A 20068-nucleotide genomic window follows, 5' to 3' on the forward strand; every position below is an offset into this window, starting at 1 on the left:
AGCATGGACAAAACAGCTCAGACTAAATAGCCCCTGTAACAAAATAGCCTTTCACTGTTCTATTCCAGGTTTGTTACATGATTGTTTGCGAATTGCCTTTCAGCAAAATATTACCAGAGTTTTGTGAACGCATTAATTTTAGAAATTTAGATATCCATTTATTAACATCTTGAAATACAGTGCATTCAAGGCTTCAGTTAAATTTGCAAGTTAAATATCTGTTAATTAAAAACAAAGGTTCTTCACTGATTGATTATGCTGAATATAGTCAGGTGGGTATGATGAGGCTTTTCATAAGCAGGGTTAATTGTCCACAGGCAAACCTCATGCCACATTCTTGAAGTGTTGGTCTTAGAAATACCTGAATGTATTCTTTGACTGTCCATTTCACTGCTGAGCTATACTGGTCAGTAGGATCATAAGAAGAACATGTTTAGAGTTTTTTTTATTACTACTACTACTACTATTTAGCATTTCTATAGCGCTACAAAGCATACACAGTGCTGCACAAACATAGAAGAAAGACAGTCCCTGCTCAAAGAGCTTACAATCTAATAGACAAAAAAATAAATAAAGTAATCAAATCAATTAATGTGAACGGGAAGGAAGAGAGGAGGGTAGGTGGAGGCGAGTGGTTACAAGTGGTTACGAGTCAAAAGCAATGTTAAAGAGGTGGGCTTTCAGTCTAGATTTAAAGGTGGCCAAGGATGGGGCAAGACGTAGGGGCTCAGGAAGTTTATTCCAGGCGTAGGGTGCAGCGAGACAGAAGGCACGAAGTCTGGAGTTGGCAGTAGTGGAGAAGGGAACAGATAAGAAGGATTTATCCATGGAGCGGAGTGCACGGGAAGGGGTTAAGGGAAGGACGAGTGTGGAGAGATACTGGGGAGCAGCAGAGTGAGTACATTTATAGGTTAGTAGAAGAAGTTTGAACAGGATGCGAAAACGGATAGGGAGCCAGTGAAGGGTCTTGAGGAGAGGGGTAGTATGAGTAAAGCGACCCTGGCGGAAGATGAGACGGGCAGCAGAGTTTTGAACTGACTGGAGAGGGGAGAGGTGACTAAGTGGGAGGCCAGCAAGAAGCAGATTGCAGTAGTCTAAACGAGAGGTGACAAGGGTGTGGATGAGGGTTTTGGTAGAGTGCTCGGAAAGAGTGTTTTATAACAGTGATATATATAGTAAATATTTCAGACAGGATGCGTTACTTTGCACAGTTAAAAATATGTTTCACTCATGGATCTTAATTTTATTATTCTTATATTAAACATTTAATATATATTTTAATTCTTTTTCTATGTCAATTTTCAGTTCTCTATACATTATTCAAGCTTCACATGTATCGGGGTGATCTCTGCATGAAGATATGTTTTTCATTTTTGCATGTTGTAATCATAGTTCATATGTATCAGTGTTATATCTCCATGGGATGCTGAGATCAAATCTTAAGCTATTTGCTCTGAAATCATGCTTTGTCCGTATCAGTGGAACTTTCCAGGGGGCTTTGATTAAGATTCACTCATCAACTGTCTGTGCTCTAATTATGCTTTGCGTATGATCAGTAAAGTATGCAGTGGTTAACCCAGTCCCCCAAAACTAATACGTTCTTATATTTAACTTCCTTTCAGCATTTGACTCACTGTTTTCAGGCTATAATGAAGGCATTCAGATGTCAAAATTCAATCACTTTCTACAATATTGAATAGGAACACAAGATAATTTATTGAATTGATTATATTCACTATGTTACACTTGTTCTTTATGTAACGAATTGTTCATCTACTCTGGATTGGCGCCTGTCATGATGTATTATTGTAAGCCAAATTGAGTCTGCAAATTGGTGGAATAATGTGGGATACAAATGCAACCTATAAATAAATAATTAATTAATTAAAGAAAACCTTTTTCATGTGGCATTTTTAGGATCCTTTTTTCGTACTAAATGACCCCTCATGTTCTGCTCAGGTCTGAGCAGAATAATGTAGCACTTCGGAGTAAATATACAGCCCAGCAGTCCAGTACTGGAAGCCAGGATGGCAAATATCTCCACAGCCACCATGTATTTGCCTTTGGTGCTCAGGTGTGATGGGATGAAGGACACCCAAACACTGCAGAACACCAGCATGCTGAAAGTGATAAACTGAGCCTCATTAAAACTATCCGGAACCTTCCTTACTAGGAAAGCCACAGTGAAACTTAGAAAAGCCAAAAAACCCATGTACCCGATCACACTATAAAATGCAATAGTGGAACCTTCATTGCACTGTAGAATCATCTTCCCAGTTACAGACTGTGTGTCATATTCAGGAAACGGAGGAGAGATGATCAGCCATAGAGTGCATACGACAATCTCACCAGAGATGCAGAGAAGGACTAGATAGCTGGAGACCCTTGTCCCAACCCACTTTCTTAACTTGCTGCTGGGCTTGTTGGCTCTGAAGGCAATGACAACTGTGACAGTTTTTGCCAGCACAGAAGAAACAGCAATGGTAAATATCATCCCAAAAGCAGATTGCCTGAGAAGACAGGTCAATGTCCTAGGCTGACCGATGAATACCAAGGTGCAGAGGAAAGACAACATGAGGGAGATGAGGAGGATGTAGCTGAGATTTCGGTTATTGGCTTTCACCACAGCTGTGTTCCGATATTTAATAAAGATTCCCAGCACTAGGGCAGTGATAATGAATAAGAGAATAGAAATAGAAGACAAAGCTGCACCCAAGGGATCATCATAGGACAGGAAATCAATGACTCTTGGTAGACACTCATCCTTCTTCTCACTGGGCCACTGATCTTCTGGACACTTCATGCAGTTCTCAGTATCTATGGAACAGAAGATTTCTTAAGGATTCATTTGTAAACATTTCATTACCAACAAATCTGAGTTTTTAAGAAGAAGGAAACAATAACTGACAGGCTATCCAGCTTATTTTCGAAAGAGAAGGGTGGCCATGTTCCGACCCAAATCGGGAGATGGCCGCCCTTCTCTCGCGGGTGCCCAAATCGGTATAATCGAAAGCCGATTTTGGGCGCCCCCAACTGCAGTCCGTCACAGGAATGAACAAAGTTCCCGGGGGCGTGGCAGAAGGATAGCGAAGGCGGGACAGGGGCGTGCTGGGGCGTGCTTAAGAGATAATGGATAATGGAAAAAAGAAGTGCGGCCATAGTGAGAATTTGGTCCGCTTTTTTTGGTTCCTTTTCTTTTAGGTCCAAGTCCCAAATAAGTGGCCAAACTGCCCAGATGACCAATGGAGGGAATTGGGGATGACCTTCCCTGACTCCCCCAGTGGTCAGTAACCCCCTCCCACAAAAAAATGAACTTTAAAAACATTTTTGCCAGTCTCTATGCCAGCCTGAAATGTCATACAGTAGTATGCAGGTCCCTGGAGCAGTTTTTAGCGGGTGCAATGCACTTCAGGCAGGTGGACCCAGGCCCATCCCCCCCCCCACCTGTTCCATTTGTGCTGGTAAATGGGAGCCCTCCAAACTCCCCCCCCCCAAAACCCACTGCACCCACATCTAGGTGCCCCCCTTCACCCATAAGTGCTATGGTAATGGTGTAGAGTTGTGGGGAGTGGGTTTGGGGGGGATTTGGGGGGCTCAGCACCCAAGGTAAGGGAACTATGCACCTGGGAGGTATTTTAATGTTTTTTTTTAATTTTTAAAAGTGCCCCCTAGGGTGCCCGGTTGGTGTCCTGGCATGTGAGGGGGGACCAGTGCACTTCGAATCCTGGCCCCTCCCACGACCAAAGAGCTTGCATTTGGTCATTTTTGAGATGGCCGGCTTCGGTTTCCATTATCGCTGAAAACCGATGCCAACCATCTGAAATCTGCCCAAATCCTAGGCATTTGGCCGGCACCAACCGTATTATCGAAAGCAAAGATGTCCGCCCACCTTTTTCGATAATACGGTCTGTCCCGCCTCTTTGCACCCCTGTCCTCGGAGATGGGCAGCCATGGAGATGGGCGTCCCCATTCGATTATCCCCCTCTCTATGTACCATTCCCTTAATTCTATAAAATATTCCATACAAATTGAATGCAAATTTGCTTCAGTTACAGAATAAGGGGCATTTGTGCACATAAATTAATAATTAGCTGACAACTGACATTTATTTATTTATTTATTTGCAGCATTTGTATCCCCCATTTTCCCACACATTAGCAGGCTCAATGTGGCTTACAAGTCACCGTATTTGGGAGCTCCAATACGGTCGGTGGTAAACAAATACAAATAGAATCAGGCTAAGGGAAGGTAGGGCAAATGGGAACAATAAATGGCAAAGATAAAAGAAACAACATTGTCTTTTAAATCAGTGCAGAGTTGAGGTTGCTAATCAGAAACAGCAGGGTAGGCCTTATAAAACAGATAGGTCTTCAAGGTTTGCCAGAATTGTAGATGGTCATGTATCGTTTTCACTGCTTTTGGTAACGCATTCCACCTTTGTGTACTTAAATTGGACGCATAGTTCGTCTTATATTTAAGGCCAATGCAATTAGGATAGTGAAAATTCAGATAGGTTCGGGATGAGCTGATACTATTCCTGGCTGGTAGATCAATAAGGCCAATCATATAACCAGGGGCATCACCGTAGAGTATCTTGTGTACTAGAGTACAAAGTTTGAAGGTAATGCAGAACATGATAGGGAGCCAATGCAGTTTCCGGCAAAGAGGTGTAGCACTAACATATTTTGTTTTGTTGTATATCAATCTTGCCGCTGTGTTCTGGGCAGTCTGCAGTTTTTTCAGAAGCTGGACCTTACAACCCGCATATAATCCATTACAATAGTCCAAATGGCTTAGTGCCATTCAGGCTTATTTTCGAAAGTGATCGCTGGCCATTTCCCGACATAAATCGGGAGATGGCCGGCGATCTCTCAAAAGCGGCGAAGTCGGTATAATCGAAAGCGGCGTTTTTGACAGCATCGCCGCTTTCCCGTCGCCTCGCCGGCGAAAGTTCAAGGGGGCATGTCGGCGGCTTAGCGAAGGCAGGACATGGGCAGGCATGGGCGTGGCTACCAGATAGCCGGCTTTCACGGATAGTGGAACAAAAAAAAAAGCAGCATTAAGCAGTATTTCGCTGGGTTTACTTGGTCCTTTTATTTTCACGACCAAGCCTCAAAAAGGTGCCCCAACTGACCAGATGACCACTGGAGGGTATGTCAGGTTTCTAGCAGTGACTCCATTATTTTTACTACCACCGACATGAGACTTACCAGTCTGTAGTTTCCCACTTCTTCACTGTCTCCACTTTTGTGAAGAGGGAACACATTCGCTCGTCTCCAATCTCACGGAACCTCTCCCGTCTCTAAAGATCTATTAAATAAATCTTTAAGAGTCCCGCCAGGACCGCTCTGAGCTCCTTCAGTATCCTGTATCCCATCCAGCCCCATAGCTTTGTTCACCTTCAGATTCTCTAGCTGTTTATAAACTCTTCCGTAAACGGCGCAGTATCCACTCCATTCCCAGACATTCCCTCGGCAGCCAACCATGGTCCTTCTCCAGGATTTTCCTCCATGAACACCGAAGAGAAATAATTGTTTAGCATGTTCGCTTTATCTTCACCACTCTCCACATAGCCATTCTCATTATCTTTCAGTCTCGCAATTCCATTCCTATCTCTTCTCCTTTCTCCAATATATCTGAAATACATATCTCCAATATATCTTTAGCCATTTTTCTTCCACTCGCACTTTTGCTAGCCGTATTTCCCTCTTCACTTCTTTCAGTTTAATCCGATAATCTTTTTCGTGATCCTCTCGTTGCATTCTTTTGTATTTCTTGAACAAAGCCTCTTTTGCTTTGTTTTTTCAGCTACTTGTTTGGAGAACCAAATAGGCTTCCTTCTTCTCTTGTTTTTGTTTACTTTCCTCACAAAAAGATCAATCACCATATTTATAGCAGCCTTTAGTTTGGACCACTGTTTTTCCACAACTCCTACGCCTTCCCACGCTAACAGCTCCTTCTTCAGGTATTCCCCCATTTAATCAAAATCAGTACATCTGAAATCCAGTACTTTGAGTTTTGTGCGTCAGCACTCCGCCTTCACCCTTATATCAAACCATATGGTGTGATGATCACTATTACATAGGTGGGCACCCACCCGGATATCAGAAACACTACCTCCATTAGTGAGCACTAGATCCAGCATCGACCCTTCCCTCGTGGGTTCCATCACCATTTGTCTGAGCAAGGCACTTTGACAGGCATCCACAATCTCTCTACTTCTTTCTGATTCTGCAGACGGAACATTCCAATCCACGTCAGACAAATTGAAATCTCCCAACAGTAGCACCTCCCCTTTCATACCAATCTTTTGAATATCTTCTATCAGATCATTGTCTAACTTTTCTGTTTGTGTAGGAGGTCTGTAGATAACTCCCGTGTGGATACAGGTTCCGTCTTCTCTTTCCAGGATGATCCATAAAGCTTCTTCTTTTCCCTAGGTTTCCCATATTTCAGCCGCTCTGATATTCTGTCTCACATAAAGAGCCACTCCTCCACCTCTTCGGCCCTCTCTATCCTTCCTAAAAAGATTATAGCCCGGTACGGTCACATCCCATTCATGAGAATCGTTGAACCACGTCTCCGTAATAGCAACAATATCCAAGTTTTCTTCAAACATCAAGGCTTGCAAGTCTTGAACCTTTTTACATAGACTACGAGCATTTGTGTACATAGCTTTCCATGTGCTTAGTGAGTTTGGGTGGTTTTTTATATTTACATGACCTTTCCCTCTGACATCATGTTTATTCTGGGGGTGACTTTCCGAAAACCCCTGTTTCCTTTTGTCACCCCCACCCTCTAGTTTAAATGTCTAGAAAAAGGACAGCCTGTTATTTTTCCACGTATTACCCCATTCTCCTATGTATCTAAAACCTTCTTCTTTACACCAAGACTCAAGCCACTTATTGAATTCCTCTGTTTTGCGTAGTCCCCAATGTAGGAATTACTTCAAAAATAGCCACAGTCCGAACCAAAGGTTTCAGTCCCTCCCCAAACTTCTGGAACACTCTCTGTGCTGTAAACTTGCTATTGTTAGCCAGGTCATTTGTCCCCAAGTGAAATATTATTATTATTAACATTTGTATAGCGCTACCAGACGCACGCAGCGCTGAACACCTGACACAGAGAGACAGTCCCTGCTCGATAGAGCTTACAATCTAAAAAATACAGACAGACAAGACAATTAAGGGTGAGGAAAGTACTGGGTGAGAAGGAACAAGGATAGGGGAATTGAGTAGTGGTTAGGAGCCAAAAGCAGTGGTGAAAAGGTGGGGTTTTAGCATAGATTTGAAAACAGGTAGAGATGGAGCTTGGCGTACAGGCTCAGGAAGTCCATTCCAGGCATAAGGTGCTGTGAAGGGTGAGGAGTTGGAGAGAGCAGGAGATGAACAGGTCATGAGTAAAGAGAGTTTGTTACAAACAGATCGGGCATTCCATAGGGCGCACAAGGTTTCAGTTAGGGCAAGGAGTTGGAGAGAGCGGGAGATGAAGAGGTCATGAGTAAAGGAGAGTTTGTTACAAACAGATCGGGCATTCCATAGGGCGCACGAGAAGGGGAGGGAAGACGGGGAGAGGAGGGGAATAGAAATGAGGTTGGAGACATTCCGGAGTGGTCTGTATAGATAGGATGAGGATTGGTGTGGGGGACCCGGATTGTGATTGGTGTCCCCTGCGGATAGCAGGAGAAGGAGTAAGAGCATAGGCGTAGTTTGACTGTTTCATTTGGGGGGGGGGGGGAAAGGATGGGCGGAGCATATTAGCATATTCATTTGCATATATACATATGTATAATGAATATGCTAATATGGAGGAAGGAATTGAAATTTACAGGCAAAATATCACAGATGCACATTTCAAAAAGCTCACATATTTCAATTAATAAATTCTGAATAAAATACTTTTATCTACCTTTATTGTCTGATCATTTAGTTTTTCTATTCGCTTTGGTCCCAATGTCTTCTGTTTTATGCAGTGTCTTCTTTCCAGTAGGCTTCCCTCTGCTCCCCACCCTCCCAGTCCCATTCATCTCTTGCTCCTTCCCTCTGCTCTTCACCCCTCCCAGTCCCATCCATCTTCTGTTCCTTCCCTCTGCTCACCATCCCTCCGTCCCATCCATCTTCAGCTCCTTCCCTCTGCTGTGCCTGACCTCTCCCAATCCAATCCATCTCCTGGTTCTTCCCTCTGCTCCCAACGCTCCCAGTCCCATCCATCTCCTGGTTGTTCCCTCTGCTCCCAACGCTCCCAGTCCCATCCATCTCCTGGTCCTTCCCTCTGCTCCCCACCCCTCCCAGTCCCATCCATCTCTTGCTCCTTCCTTCTGCTCCCCACCCCTCCCAGTCCCATCCATCTTCTGTTCCTTCCCTCTGCTCACCATCCCTCCGTCCCATCCATCTTCTGCTCCTTCCCTCTGCTGTGCCTGACCTTTCCCAATCCAATCCATCTCCTGGTCCTTCCCTCTGCTTCCAACGCTCCCAGTCCCATCCATCTCCTGGTCCTTCCCTCTGCTCCCAATGTTCCCAGTCCCATCCATCCAGTCCCATCCATCTCTTGCTCCTTCCCTCTGCTCCCCACCCCTCCCAGTCCCATCCATCTCCTGGTCCTTCCCTCTGCTCCCCACCCCTCCCAGTCCCAACCATCTCTTGCTCCTTCCCTCTGCTCCTCACCCCTCCCAGTTCCATCCATCTTCCTTCTGCTGCCTCCCCCCCGCGAGGTCCAAGATCGTGACTCCGTCTACCCCCCTCTCTTCCTCCCTCTCTCCAGTGCAGGCAGCAGTCTTTTTCAGCGTTCCTGGCAGCAGTAGCGATGTACACGCTGCCTTAGGTCTGCCCCGGAAGCCTTCTCTTCAAGTTCCTGTTCCCACCTATGCAGGAACAGGAACTTGAAGAGAAGGCTTCAGGGCAAACCGAAGGCAGCGTGTACATCTCTACTGCTGCCAGGAACGCTGAAAAAGACTGCTGCCTGCGCCGGAGGGAGGGAGGAAGAGAGGGGGGTAGACGGACATGCTCCTCTCCGTCCGCTTGGCTTCCCTGCCCTCTCTGTCTGCGACGCGTCCCGCCCGAAAGGAAATGACATCAGAGGAAGGCGGGACGCACACAGAGAGGGCAGGGAAGCCAAGCGGACGGAGAGGAGCGCGACAGCGCGTGCCTGCTTGTTTTTTTTTTCTTAACTTACTGGCGCGGCGGCGCCTCATTGTCATTTGGGGGGGCATTGCCCTCCCTCGCCCCCCCAGTCTACGCCCATGAGTAAGAGAATACGAAGAAGGGAAGGGGAGGAAGGGCAACGAAGGCGGGATGTGCATAGGAGGAATGGAGATGGGTCTACAGCAGGAAAGAGATGTTGAAGGTTGAGGCTAAGGAGAAGGAAGGGGAAAGGAAAGGTGAGGTGATGAGGGTAAGGGGAGTATAAAATGTAGTAGCAGTATAAAGTGTAGTAGCTGTGTAAAGTGTTTTGGGGTTAAGAAGTAGGTTGGGAAGGGACAGCATCAAGAAGAGAGTGTGTACAGGAGCCATGGTCATGCAGAGTTGGATTGCTGAAACACTGGAATGTTGGAATGGGTGAAACTGGTATGCTGGGCTACTGGGGAAGGTGATGAATTAGGAAAAGATGAATTGGAAGAGGTTGGTATTGATAATTTGGCTGTTAGGGAGGCTATTTAAGAAATTGGAAGGTGATGAATTAGGAAATGATGACTTGGAAGAGGTTGGTATTGATAATTTGGCTGTTAGGGAGGCTATTTAAGAAATGTCACTCTAGGGGTGGGTGGGTAGAGGGGAAGGGTGGGAGAGACACGTTTACAATTCAGGGACAGCAGAGCTATCTGTTGTCAGCAGCCAGTCTATCTCAAAAGGTAAAGTTCTCTAAAATGCTGTTAGCTTTGAGGCTGCTCTCCCCAACTAGTCACACCCACTAAGTTTGAAATTGGGGGGGGGGGGGGAGGGAGGGAAAAAGCCTACAATTCAGGGACAGCAGAGCTGTCTGTTTGTTGTCAGCAGTCAGTCTATTTCATCAGCATTAGAAGCCTTGCTCTCTTCAAGGATCACTTTCAGTATTTGGTCTGTACATCTTGTAGCTGAAGATCCTGGAAGACATTTCACTACGTTGGAACCCCTGAACTGTGCTCCTAAGTTAATGCCTCTGATAATGGAGTCTCTTAGCAGTAATAATTTTCTGCTTTTCACAATTCTGTCATTAGTTGGGGGATGTTTCTGGGGTTGTGCTATTGTCATTGCCTCTGGTTATACCACAGTTCTTCCTTTTTTTTCGCTATCGTTTTCGCTATCATTGAACTTGAATCATTAACTATTATGCAGGATGCAGGAAGTATTCAGCATCTTGCTTTCTCTTTGTTTCCTGTACTGATAGGTGTGTATCTGATTTACATTAATTATAGGTAATCAGTGCTTATTTTGTCGAAAAAAAGGTGCCGGTACTCATTATGGGCATGGTCACCACATATGGCTCCACTCCTATTATAACCACATCCACATAAGCCACCCCCCTTATACTAATGGCACATATAAACAGACCAATCTCCAATATATATATGGATGCCTTTATTTTCTTTAAATATTGTTTTCTTTAAATATTGTTTTGAAACAATCAGTCCAACAGATGCCCTCATATATAAAAGATTCTTCTCAGTTTTTAAGACATTTAGAATCTGTTGATTTAGTGACTGAGGATATATGGTTGGTTACCTTGGACATAGTGTCACTCTACACGAAGATTCCTCAGGAGGGGGCTCTACAAGTGATAAAGGAGACATTAGAATCCCGGACAGCAACCCAACGGATCTCTTCTGAGTTTATTTATCATTAGCTGAATTAGTGATTTGTAAAAACTATTTTTGGTTTAATGACAAATTTTACCTTCAGACACAAGGTGTAGCTATGGGAGCAACTTTAGCTCCCTCAGTAGCCACTCTATATGTTGCTAGACTTGAAGATAAAATATATTCCTCGAGATTTTTCACATCTATACAATTATGGAAACGCTTTTTAGATGATGTTTTTTTCATTTGGACGGGTTCTAAATCGGCTCTGGATGAATTTTTGAGTTGGTTGAATGTTTTAGACCCGAACATCACTTTCACAATGGGTACAAGTAAACAGGCGATAGAATTTTTAGATCTTTGGATCTATAGAGAGGGGGATATTTTATGTTCCACTCTCTATAGAAAACCTGTAAGTAAGAACACTTTTCTACAATTTGGTAGTTTTCATCCTTACCATCTGAAATACAATTTACCTGTGAGCCAATTTTTAAGAGTCAGAAGAGTGTGCTCCACGCTATTGGAGTTTAAACAACAAGCTAAAATGCTAAAATCTAGATTTTTAGCGAGAGGATACCCAAAATCCTCGGTGAAGAAAGCTTATATTAGAGCCCGGTTTGCTCAATGCCCACTACTTTTGCAGGAGGGGAATGAAAAGGATGAAGTAGGCTTGACATGTGTCCTGCCTTTTAATCAGATGAGTCAGAGAACGGTCCAGTTTATAAAGAACCATTGGCATGTGCTTCAATTATACCCATGTTTTGGGGAATTCCCGGTGATATCTTACACAAAAGGAAAATCTATAGGAGAACGTTTAAGTATAAACAAATTTAAGAGCTTTCTCCCTGAGATATTGCCTAAAGGAGGTCAAAAAAAGTGTGGTCATTGCCAATGGTGCGATGTGGCAGTGACAGGTGAAATATGGATACCACCTGCAAAAGATAAGGTTTTAAAAAATGACAGAATGACAGATTGTGATAGTAGCGGGGTTATATATGCGATCATGTGTCCATGTGACCTTATATATATAGGTAGGAGCACAAGACCTATTAAGGTTAGATTAAACGAACATAAATCTAGAATAACAACACAAAATAGACAAGCTCCGCTAGTAGAGCACTGGCTGCAGAAACAGCATAAAATAGAAGATCTGAGATGGAGGATTGTAGAAAATATAGAAAAAAGGAGGGAAGGGGGGTCTATAACAAAAATATTAAATTTTAGAGAACAGTGGTTCATATTTTGGCTTCAAACAGTTACACCTAAAGGCTTAAATGCAGAGTTAGATTGGAGGTCTTTGATTTAACAAAGGGAAGCCGAGGAGACTCTGAGGGGGCGGGGCTATTGACGTCATTGAGTAAGTGCGGAAATAAAATGCTGAAACACGCCGCCGCCATCTTCACTAAGTAATATTATGGTGGAGCTGGCGCTAAAAAGACTACTGGGTAAGCAGTTTCGAAAATAATGGGGTACTATATCTCTTTTGGGTGTGGGATGAAGATGTTCATCTAAGAGAGATAGAGTTTGATTTAATATGATTCTTCTTTTGTAGGGGTAGGTCCTTGAGACAGCTTGCCGTTGCAAGCGAAACATGCATGTCGGACAGTGATACCCCCGAGTCCGACAGATAAGATAAGTGTTAAAAGAGTCTATAAAACATATAGTATTGTTTAAGTAGCCTAAAATAGGGCCGATGAAGAGGCTGATGTTTATACGGGCCGCCACATAAAGCCTGTAAGGGTGGTGGATGGCACACATCACAGAGGCATTCTAAAAACGAATAAGGTTAAAAACGAATAAGGTTGGGAACAATATTTAAAGAAAATAAAGGCATCCATATATATATTGGAGATTGGTCTAATCAAATACAGAAATATACATTTTGGGACCAGTCTGAATATTAACTGAATCAGCCATTTATTAAGTATTGTACATATAAACAGACATCACTGAAAATATTATACTAGTATAGGAGAAAAAAAATAACATGATTTTTTTTTTCATTATAAATAATTTCTGTAAGCTGTTACAGCTCCAGTATACCCAGTGCACAATAAGACAGCAGATGTAAATTCTCAAATTGGACATATTCCAAACACTAAAATGAAAATTAAATGATTTTTTTCTGCCTTTGTTGTCTGGTGACTTTCTTTTTCTATCCATATTGGTCCATTTATTTCTTTACTTTCCTCCTTTCTTCTTCATTTCTTGCCCTACATCCATAAGTAAAAGCTGGGTCCTCCTCTCCCTCCACTAGTCCGTTCCCCTCTCTCTCCTTCCCCTTATTACTTTTCCTCCTTTCCTGAAGTTACTATAGAGGAAACTACACTTCTCCTTTCTTCCTCAAAATGTACCACCTGTTCCTCTGATCCCATTCCCACCCACCTTCTTAATGACATCTCACCTGCTCTTATTCCTTTTATCTGTCACATTCTCAACCTCTCACTTTCCACTGCAACTGTCCCTACTGCCTTTAAACATGCTGTGGTCACACCTCTCCTTAAGAAGCCTTCACTCGACCCTACTTGTCCCTTTAATTACCGACCCATCTCCCTCCTCCCTTTTCTCTCCAAATTACTTGAGCGTGCTGTTCACCACCGCTGCCTTGATTTTCTCTCCTCACATGCTATTCTTGACCCACTACAATCTGGTTTTCGCCCTCTCCACTCAACCGAAACTGCGCTTACTAAAGTCTCCAATGACCTATTACTGGCTAAATCCAGAGGTCTCTATTCCATCCTCATTCTTCTTGATCTTTCCACTGCTTTTGACACTGTCGATCACAGCTTACTCCTCGATACCCTGTCCTCACTTGGATTCCAGGGCTCTGTCCTTTCCTGGTTCTCTTCCTACCTCTCCCTCCGCACCTTCAGTGTTCACTCTGGTGGATCCTCTTCTACTTCTATCCCTCTGCCTGTCGGCGTACCTCAGGGTTCTGTTATTGGTCCTCTCCTCTTTTCTATCTACACTTCTTCCCTTGGTTCCTTAATCTCATCCCATGGCTTTTCCTACCATCTCTATACTGATGACTCCCAAATCTACCTTTCTACTCCTGATATATCTCACCTTGCATCCAAACCAAAGTTTCAGCGTGCTTGTCTGACATTGCTGTCTGGATGTCTCAACGCCACCTGAAATTAAACATGACCAAAACCGAGCTTCTCATTTTCCCCCCCAAACCCACCTCCCCACTCCCCCCGTTTTCTATTTCTGTTGATGGCTCTCTCATTCTCCCTGTCTCCTCAGCTCGAAACCTTGGGGTCATCTTTGACTCTTCTCTCTCCTTCTCTGCTCATATCCAGCAGATCGCCAAGACCTGATGTTTCTTTCTTTACAACATCCGTAAAATCCGCCCCTTTCTTTCTGAGCACTCTACCAAAACCCTCATCCACACCCTTGTCACCTCTCGTTTAGACTACTGCAATCTGCTTCTTGCTGGCCTCCCACTTAGTCACCTCTCCCCTCTCCAATCGGTTCAAAACTCTGCTGCCCGTCTCATCTTCCGCCAGGGTCGCTTTACTCATACTACCCCTCTCCTCAAGTTGCTTCACTGGTTCCCTATCCGTTTTCGCATCCTGTTCAAACTTCTTCTACTAACCAATAAATGTACTCACTCTGCTGCTCCCCAGTACCTCTCCACACTCGTCCTTCCCTACACCCCTTCCCGTGCACTCCGCTCCATGGATAAATCCTTCTTATCTGTTCCCTTCTCCACTACTGCCAACTCCAGACTTCGCGCCTTCTGTCTCGCTGCACCCTACGCCTGGAATAAACTTCCTGAGCCCCTACGTCTTGCCCCATCCTTGGCCACTTTTAAATCTAGACTGAAAGCCCACCTCTTTAACATTGCTTTTGACTCGTAACCACTTGTAACCACTCGCCTCCACCTACCCTCCTCTCCTCCTTCCTGTATACATAGTAACATAGTAACATAGTAGATGATGGCAGAAAAAGACCTGCACGGTCCATCCAGTCTGCCCAAGAAGATAAATTCATATGTGCTACCTTTTTATTTGTACTGTCCTCTTCAGTCTGGCCAGCACTCTCCCCGCCTCCCAACCACCAACCCCGCCTCCCACCACCAGCTCTGGCACAGACCGTATAAGTCTGCCCAGCACTATCCTCGCCTCCCAACTACCAGTCCCGCCTCCCACCACCAGCTCTGGCACAGACCGTATAAGTCTGCCCAGCACTATCCCTGCCTCCCAGCCACCAGCCCTGCCTCCCACCACCGGCTCTGGCACAGACCGTATAAGTCTGCCCAGCACTAGCCCCGCCTCCCAACCACCAGCCCCGGCACAGACCGTATAAGTCTGCCCAGCACTAGCCCCGCCTCCCAACCACCAGCTCTTCCACTCATTCTAGGCTAAGCTCCTGAGGATCCCTTCCTTCTGAACAGGATTCCTTTATGTTTATCCAACGCATGTTTGAATTCTGTTACTGTTTTCATCTCCACCACCTCCCGCGCTAGGGCATTCCAAGCATCCACCACCCTTTCCATGAAAAAATACTTCCTGACATTCTTCTTGAGCCTGCCCCCCTTCAATCTCATTTCATGCCCTCTCGTTCTACCGCCTTCCCATCTCCGGAAAAGGTTAGTTTGCGGATTAACACCTTTCAAATATGCATTAATTGATTTGATTTACTTACTTTATTTTTTGTCTATTAGATTGTAAGCTCTTTGAGCAGGGACTGTCTTTCTTCTATGTTTGTGCAGCGCTGCGTACGCCTTGTAGCACTATAGAAATGCTAAATAGTAGTAGTAGTAGTAGGTACAACATGGATCCAGCTTTTGCCTATTTTCTCCATCCATGTGCAGTTTTTCTCCTCTCTTCCCTTTCCCTCATCTCCATCCATGTGCATCTTCTTCTTTTTTCTTTCCTCCCCGCCATCCACATCTAGCACTTCTCCTCTCTCCTTCCCTCCATCCATGTCCAGCATGTCTCCTCCCCTGCCCTCCCCTCCCATGTCCAGCGATTCTCCTCTCTCTCCTGTCCTCCCCTGCCACCCATGTCCAGCAATTCTCCTCTCTCCCCTGCCCTCTCCTCCCATCCATGTCCACCAATTCTTCTCTGCCCCTGTCCTCTCCTGCCATCCATGTCCAGTGATTATCCACTCTCCCCTGCCCTCCCCTTCCATCCATGTCCAGTATGTCTCCTCCTTCCCCTGTCCTTCCCTCCTATCCATGTCCAGCGATTCTTCTCTGCCCCCTGGCATCCCATGGCATCCATGTCCAGCAATTCTTCTCTGCCCCCTGTCCTCCCCTGCCATCCATGTCCAGTGATTATCCTATCTCCCCTGCTCTCCCCTTCCATCCATGTCCAGTATGTCTCCTCCTTCCCCTGCCCTCCCCTCCCATCCATGTCCAGCAATTCTTCTCTGCCCCCTGTCCTCCCCTGCCATCCATGTCCAGTGATTATCCTCTCTCCCCTGCCCTCCCCTCCCATCGATGTCCAGCAATTGTCTCTCCCCTGCCCTCCCATCGATGTCCAGCAATTCTCTTTTCCCTGTCCTTCCCTCCCCTCCCATCAATGTCCAGCGATTCTCTCTTCCCTGCCCTCCCCTCCCATGATGTCCAGCAATTCTCCTCTTTCCCCTGCCCTCCCATCTCCCATGTCCAGCGATTCTTCTTCCCACAGCCTATCCTCCTCCCAGCCCATCCTCCTTCTCCACAGGCTGCCAGCGTCGGACTCGGCAACGCGAACAGTGCAGGCAGCGATTGAGAGAGGCTGGCAGCGTCGGCGCTTCCCTCTATGAGCCCCAACTATGCAGAAACAGGAAGTTGCAACGACGTAGGCGGGACTTGCAGAGGGAAGCTCCGACGCTGAAAGCCTCTCTCAATCGCTGCCTGCACCATTCGCGCTGCCGAGTTGACGTCAAAGTAAGTAGGGGAATGAAAGAAGGGTCAGGACTCGCCAGGGGGGAGGAAAAAGGTGCCGGTACGCCGTACCATTGCGTGCCGGCACAAAAAAAGCATTGTAGGTATTTCATATATACATATATAAACCGCGGTGATGAGTTTTGTCTACCTGTGGTATTAGAATACTCCCCTTCAGAGCAGGGGACACAGTCAAAGCAGCAGGCCGGCTTCTCACGATCAATAACTTTCCTGTGTCCATGTGTACAGTTCTCAGTGCACACAGAGCGGAAGACCTGAGGAGACGAAGAAATACAAAAATAGAGCCATATTCCTCAATCAGCAGTTGCGTCTCTCTATAAGAGAGATTGTCTGCTACATCCGCTTCCAATACTTCTGATGTACTAATGACAACAAGGTAAATTTCCCCCAGGAAATAGAGCATTTCTGAGCTATCATGAGAACTAATTTAAAGACAGATTTTATACTGGGAAGGTTTTCAACAAAGGCCTGTGATATTTATTCTATAATTACAAAAACATGTGCTTGCAAACTTAGTCAAGTCCTTTTCTTTCTCTGCTCTGTTTCCACATTATTAACCCTACTATAAACAGAATAGATAGTGTCAGGCCTGGTTTGAGGGAGTTTTCCATCTTATGGCTGAAACGTTCACAAAGAGTTGTTTGTCCTTTGGAGCTGAGGGCTTGAAACGTCCGACATGGATCCAGGCGGTTGTCAAATTAGGGAATTGAAAATACTGTATGATATCATAATGAGTTGGAGCATGTCCTTTGTCATCAAAGAAGATCTCATGTCCATCTGAGGCTTTAAAGTGGACCTCTTTAAGGTACTGGTTGAGCTACAAAGATAATGCATAGTTAGAATATTTTTTTAATCTTGTTTGCTTAAGTGCAAATCCTCGATATATTGTCATAAAACATGTGAGATTTAGACTTGTACCTATTGCAACCCTATGCATGTTTACTACATTATTTCTCTCGAATCCAGGCAAATTCTTAATACCATGTAGGATAACGTAGATTGAACTGGTGAGTCCTCTAAGAGTGTAAAATGCTGCGCTGTTCATCTACTGATTATTTTGTTCTCTATATTTGTTTAGAGAGAGTGTGTCATGGGCAGATAAAAGGCATAGTACCATTAAATAGGAAGAGACAATGCAGGAGTCTTTAGTGCCGCCAAAATAGGAGACATTAAGCAATTCTGTAGTACCTTTTTTCAATCACTGCCTGACAATACAAATATTAAAGTAAGGCCAGAAAAATAACTCCCCACGCCCATTTCTTAGGGCAGCTTAGTAGAATGGTGCCTTAATCGTAACTGTAAGAGGGTATTCACACTGGTAGAACATGGGTGTGTCATGGGCGTGTTGCCTAGTGATGTGCATTTGTCACCCTATTTGATCAACAAACTACTCCATCTGTGATAGACCCAATCACCTTCCTAGGTAGAAGTGACTGTGAGAGTCCCTTTTACTAAGCCGCGTTATCACCTACGCATGCCAATTCCGAGTTACCGCCTGGTTACCACATGGCTCTTGCAGTAATTTCATTTTTGGCGCACATCCGCTATATACGTTTGAAAATTATTCTTTATTTTCTGGCACATGTCAGGTACGCGTGCCAAGTGACGTTTGACGCATGTAGGTCATTACCGCCCGGTTATCGCGTGAGACATTACTGCTAGGTCAATGACTGGTGGTAAGGTCTCAGACCCAAAATGGATGCACAGCAATTTTCATTTTGCCGAAATGTCCATTTTCGGAAAACATTTTAAAAAGGCATTTTTTTTCATCTGCATTAAAAAATGATTCTGTGCGTGCCCCATACTCGCATCTACACTACTGCAGGCCATTTTTCAGTGCACCTTAGTAAAAGGACCTCATAGTCGTTATATTTTGATGCCTACTTCAGGGTCTCAAGCTGTTATTATCAGACTTACCTAGGAATGCACAGTTGTAGAAGGCAAATATCTATCTATTTATCTATCATGAAAAAAAGATATATGCATTTGTCTTGTATACCTTTGCACGCCTATATATATTTGTCCTGTATACCTGTGCATTCCATGGAGAGGAATACCGGATGAAAGTGAAAGACGCCAAGAGAGAAATACGTCTGGCGAAAGCGCAAGCGGAAGAACAAATGGCTAGAAAGGTAAGGAGGGGTGACAAAAATTTCTTCAGGTATATTAGTGAAAGGAGAATGACTACAAAGGGAATTGTGAGACTAAAAGATACTGCGAACCGCTATGTAGATAATGATGAAGAAAAGGCAAATTTGCTAAATAGATACTTTTGTTCTGTTTTTACTGAAGAAAATCCTGGAGAGGGACCGCGATGGACTGGCAAAAGTACATATGAGAATAAAGTAGATATAGCACCATTCATGGAAGAGAGTGTGTATGAACAACTTAAAAATCTAAAGGTGGACAAAGCCATGGGATCGGACGGGATCCACCCAAGGATATTGAGGGAGCTCAGAGAGGTTCTGGTGGGTCCTCTTAAAGATTTGTTTAATAAATCCTTGGGGACGGAAGAGGTTCCATGGGAGTGGAGAACAGCGGATGTGGTCCCTCTACACAAAATGGTTTATAGGGAAGAAGCTGGAAACTACAGGCCGGTAAGCCTCACTTCGGTTATTGGAAAAGTAATGGAAGTGATGCTGAAGGAAAGGATAGTGAATTTCCTGGAAGCCAATAAGTTGCAAGATCCAAGACAACATGGTTTTACCAAAGGTAAGTCGTGCCAAACAAATCTCATTGAATTCTTTGACTGGGCGACCGGAGAATTGAATCATGGACGTGCTACAGACGTAATCTACTTAGATTTCAGCAAAGCTTTTGACACGGTTCCCTACAGGAGGCTCTTGAATAAACTAGACAGGCTGAAGATAGGACCCAAAGTGATGAACTGGATTAGGAACTGGTTGACAGACAGACGCCAGAGGGTGGTGGTAAATTGTTATCTGTGATGGGTTATTTCCCCGAGACAATTATTGTTTGCTCACATAATTCTAAGAAGAGTTTGGAGGGGGGGTGGATAATCGAAAGGGTATTGAACGTTTAAGGTGTAGGGTGAATTGGGAAGTGTCTAAATTCATGGGAAAAATGGGAGGTTTGGTTTTAGCCCATGAGTTGATTTCTGCTGATTGTGCAGGGTTGTATAGGAATGATGGAGTTCATCTTTCGGAGATTGGGACTGATATATTTTTAAGTACCATACAAGATCTGTTGGAGGATTGTTTAAAGAAAGATTTGGCGGCAGCTTCTATTATGGGGAGCGGTGACAAGATATAATCTGTCCCCGCTTGTGGCCTGTGGTATGGGAATAAAGAGGCCCTAGAGGCGGTTAAGTTGATATGTGTTAATGATATTGGTTGAAAATAACTCGGGGGCGGAACTGCCACGAGGAAAAGGTGGCT

General features: G+C 44.6%; 1 protein-coding gene across 1 annotated transcript in view; it reads right to left on the reverse strand.

Moving 5' to 3' along the window:
• Nucleotides 1-1900: 1900 nt before the first annotated feature.
• Nucleotides 1901-20068, reverse strand: part of LOC115457054 (extracellular calcium-sensing receptor-like) — a 39094-nt gene continuing 20926 nt past the window's right edge. The window contains exons 5-6 of the mRNA XM_030186477.1: nt 16801-16962; nt 1901-2817 (exon numbers count right to left, since the gene is read on the reverse strand). Coding sequence (XP_030042337.1) covers nt 1901-2817; nt 16801-16962 — 1079 coding nt within the window. The remainder of the gene's footprint in view (nt 2818-16800; nt 16963-20068) is intronic.

This window comes from Microcaecilia unicolor, chromosome 14 (genome assembly GCF_901765095.1).
Source record: "Microcaecilia unicolor chromosome 14, aMicUni1.1, whole genome shotgun sequence".
In the NCBI taxonomy this organism is placed as follows: Eukaryota; Metazoa; Chordata; class Amphibia; order Gymnophiona; family Siphonopidae; genus Microcaecilia; species Microcaecilia unicolor.